We start from the raw sequence: 3,546 nt of genomic DNA, 5'->3' as shown, positions 1-3,546 counted from the left end.
TTGCCTTGCTCTTGTACAAATGTCACAATGATCAAGTAAAGTAGATAAAGATGAACAAAAGATAGTGGAAATATTTTTCATATTATTAAGGGGTAAATGCCCCAAACGATTGTGCCAAAGAGTTATATCACTTGAGATAGTTGTTGAACAAAAAACTAAAAATAAACATTGATTACTAGTCCTACCACAACTTGAACTAGATTAACAGAACTCCTTGATTCTATATAAAGACTAACTGCTAGACCTATTGTAACTTGAAAGAAATGGATTAGAGTCATTTATTCTTCTTAATAGACTGGCACTAGGCTTGATAGAGTGAAGTAGATATATACCCTTCCTTAGTTTACCAAGAACCACTGGCCTCTTCATTGAAAGGGCCTACAAAATTGCACCAAAAGCAGAGAAAATGAGGAGAGAATCAGCTTGCTGACAGAATCTATGAACTGACAATAGGTTATATCTGAAACTAGGAAGAAACAACACATTTTTAATAATAAAATTTGACATGATGTACACACTTCCTATCTGAGTGATTCTGACTCTTTGTGAATTAGGAAGGTTAACATAAACAGGTTTAGTGAGTGTTTTCACATTGAAAAAAAGACTGAAATCACATGTCATATGTTCAGAGGCACCAGAATCTAAGATCCACATAACAGAATTTGAAGTATTATAGAAAGGATGTTTAGGTATACCAGCACAGTTGGCAGTGATATTGACCTCAGAATTCATATCTCCCTAAAATCCAGACTTAACCTGTTGTAGAAGTTGACACAAGTTGTTGTAATGTTCGTGAGTGATGGCCCTTTATGTGGCATTAAAGGTCTGATGCCCTCCATCTTCAGTTGTGACAGTTGCATTTGCATGTGTACCAGCACTTTGAAACCTCTTGTTTTTGGTAAATTTAAAATCAACCGGAAAACTAATGATTCTATAACATTTTTTAGCAGTGTGTCCTGGCTTCTTACAATAGGAGCACATAAGATTGTTCTTCTTTCCTTCATAGTTTCCCCTTTACTCAGAACATCCAAGCTTCTGACCTCCATATTGTTGTCTTGCAGCCATGAAAGCAGATTCAACGGGGTGTTGAGCTACATGTATCTCCCTTTGTTTTTCATCTTGAATTAAAAGGGAGTAAGCATGATTGATGATGGGCAGAGGTGAAGCCATCAGAATATTGCTTTTTACACCTGAATAGGCCTCATTCAGCCCCATGAGAAACTGGATGAGCCTGCCATCTTGATGAGATTTCAGAGATCTACTCTTCCCTCCACAAGAGCAATCACAACTACAGTGAACACAAGTATCTAGGCTGTCAAGCTCATCCCAGATTCTTTTCACTTTAGTATAATAACCAGCTATGTGTGAACTTCCTTGAACTGTGTCACTGGGCTTATTTTGCAGTTGATAAAGCAAAGCTCCATTGCTTTGCCCAAATCTGTCCTCAAGATTCTTCCAAATCTCTCTTGTTGTTTTGGAGTAGAGGACACTTTCAGCAATTTCCTTGAAAAGTGAATTGAGAAGCCATGATATCACCATGTCATTACAACGGCTCCAAAGTTTGAAGGAAGATACAGATGTAGTAAGGACTAATATGGTTCCATCTATGAACCCCAATTTGTTCTTAGCTGATAGAGCTATGAGAACAGCCCTGCGCCATCCTTCTTAGCTCCTTCCATTAAAAATATAATTGACAAGAATCATCCCTGGGGAATCAAATGGATGAAGGTAAAATGGGTGTGAAGAGTCATGAGTGAGAGTGATTTAAGGTGGGGTTTGAACACTGGATGTAGTGTCGTCCACTACTCCATGTGAAACAGTTTGATCATCAATAGTCATTGAAGAGGTTCAACTTAAGCTTTAGAGAAGAAGAGGAAGAAGGAAGAAAGAGGGAGGAGAATTGGATCGAGTACCTTACTGCTCTGATACCATATTGGAATAAGAACAGAAAAATGTAAAAAAACTTCTTCTCTGTATCTTTCATTGAAAGACTGTACATTTATATATACAAAGCAAAAGAAATAAAATTTGTTATTCACACCTAGAGGTGTCCTACCTCTATTGCTTAGCTCATAATTAACTAAAAGAATCCAAAGAATTTAACAAATATATTATTTCTATACAAACAGTAGCACTGATTTTATCTGAATAGGGAAGCTTCTAGATATAGATGATTGTACTTGGTCACGTGTTCAGCTTGTGCTAAGAATCAATGGACCAGATTAAATCTTTGTAATAACACTTGATAAATTGCCCTGATTAACTTGACCCACTAAGATAAAATGGTCTGATCTTCTTTGTTTGTATTGACATTTTGTTTCAAACCCTCATTCTTCACTTTATCTGTAGACTTTGTGAAGCTGATTCCAACACAATTGAACAAGTCAAAATGAAGATATGTTGGAAAACTAATTCAAAATTATAGTTTTTTAGAATTTTAAATTTGCTAGCTACTTAATTTATGTCTAAATAGAATTTGTAGTCAAATTCATATAGGAATAGATGATGTTGGGCATATTTCTATAAGTTTTAATATTACTTTACCCATATTTTAACCTTTTTTGGTGCTATTTAGTGTTAAAAATGATCAACATGTGTTAATTATTAGTTTTATGACTAATTAAGTTGTGTGTGATGATTTAGGATATTTGGAGTGCAAAAATATGAAGAAAAGGTGCTCCATCTATAGGAGAAGAAGGTGGATGCGACCCAACCTAGGAAAAAAGTGTATTTGGTGCATGTTTAACCAAAAAATAAGATTCTCGGTCAAAGCCTATTTTTAGAAGAACTCGGGTTACTGATAACCAAGAAATTCTGTACTTTCTCAATTATATGAAAGAAAATAAACGTGACAAGAAATATGGAAATAATTGATTGAAAACAAAAGAAAGTAATTGTATTAGAGTAAGAATCAGAACGTGCCTTTACAAGTGAAATTCTCCTCCCTTATATAGGGGTTTACAAATATAACGTTTCATTCCATTTATGTTTGAGTCATTATGAGCATTAATGACATTAAATGAACCATTATAATTGGCGATCGTAACTGTCCATGAAGATTCTGTAATGGTTCTGATTCTTCTTCCTCATTAATTGGAGGTTCGTGAATCTTCTCTTTTTATTGTCTTGATTCATGTCATCTGTGTCTCTTCATTGAACAATTTAGGCTCGAGCAACAGCGTCCTTTCATCTCGTGAATGATTTGTTCGTTTCTCTTGTAACTTGTGCATCTTTTAATTATTACACTCCAGTTGTCATCTTCTTAATGATCCACGTATCATGCCCTGTCAAGCCACATATAATTCCACGTGTATTATTTATTTTCTACCAATACAGATAGTCTCCCCACTTGCCAAATATTCTGCAATTGAATATTTGGGAAGTGGTACGTATTTATGACGGGAATATTTTGCCGTCGTTTCCCATGTATCATTGCGTATTCTTCAGAACCAACGCATCGCATGTCACTTCCATTTAATGTATGTGCTATGTGGCCTTCATCGATTGGGTCTGCGACTCTTCATCGGTTTTTAGGGCTTTCTTGCG

The 3,546-nt window shown here is 35.5% G+C and overlaps 1 protein-coding gene across 1 annotated transcript; it reads right to left on the bottom strand.

The window, feature by feature from the left end:
• Positions 1–1,014: 1,014 nt before the first annotated feature.
• LOC107796548 (uncharacterized) lies at positions 1,015–1,539 on the bottom strand. The gene has a single exon (XM_016619339.1). It carries the CDS (start codon positions 1,537–1,539, stop codon positions 1,015–1,017), a length of 525 nt encoding a protein of 174 aa, XP_016474825.1.
• Between the last annotated feature and the right edge of the window lie 2,007 nt (positions 1,540–3,546).

This window comes from Nicotiana tabacum, chromosome 19 (assembly GCF_000715075.1).
Source record: "Nicotiana tabacum cultivar K326 chromosome 19, ASM71507v2, whole genome shotgun sequence".
NCBI classification, from domain to species: Eukaryota; Viridiplantae; Streptophyta; class Magnoliopsida; order Solanales; family Solanaceae; genus Nicotiana; species Nicotiana tabacum.
The sequence above is the reverse complement of the archived record's forward strand: the minus strand, read 5'-3'. Positions and strand labels throughout refer to the sequence as shown.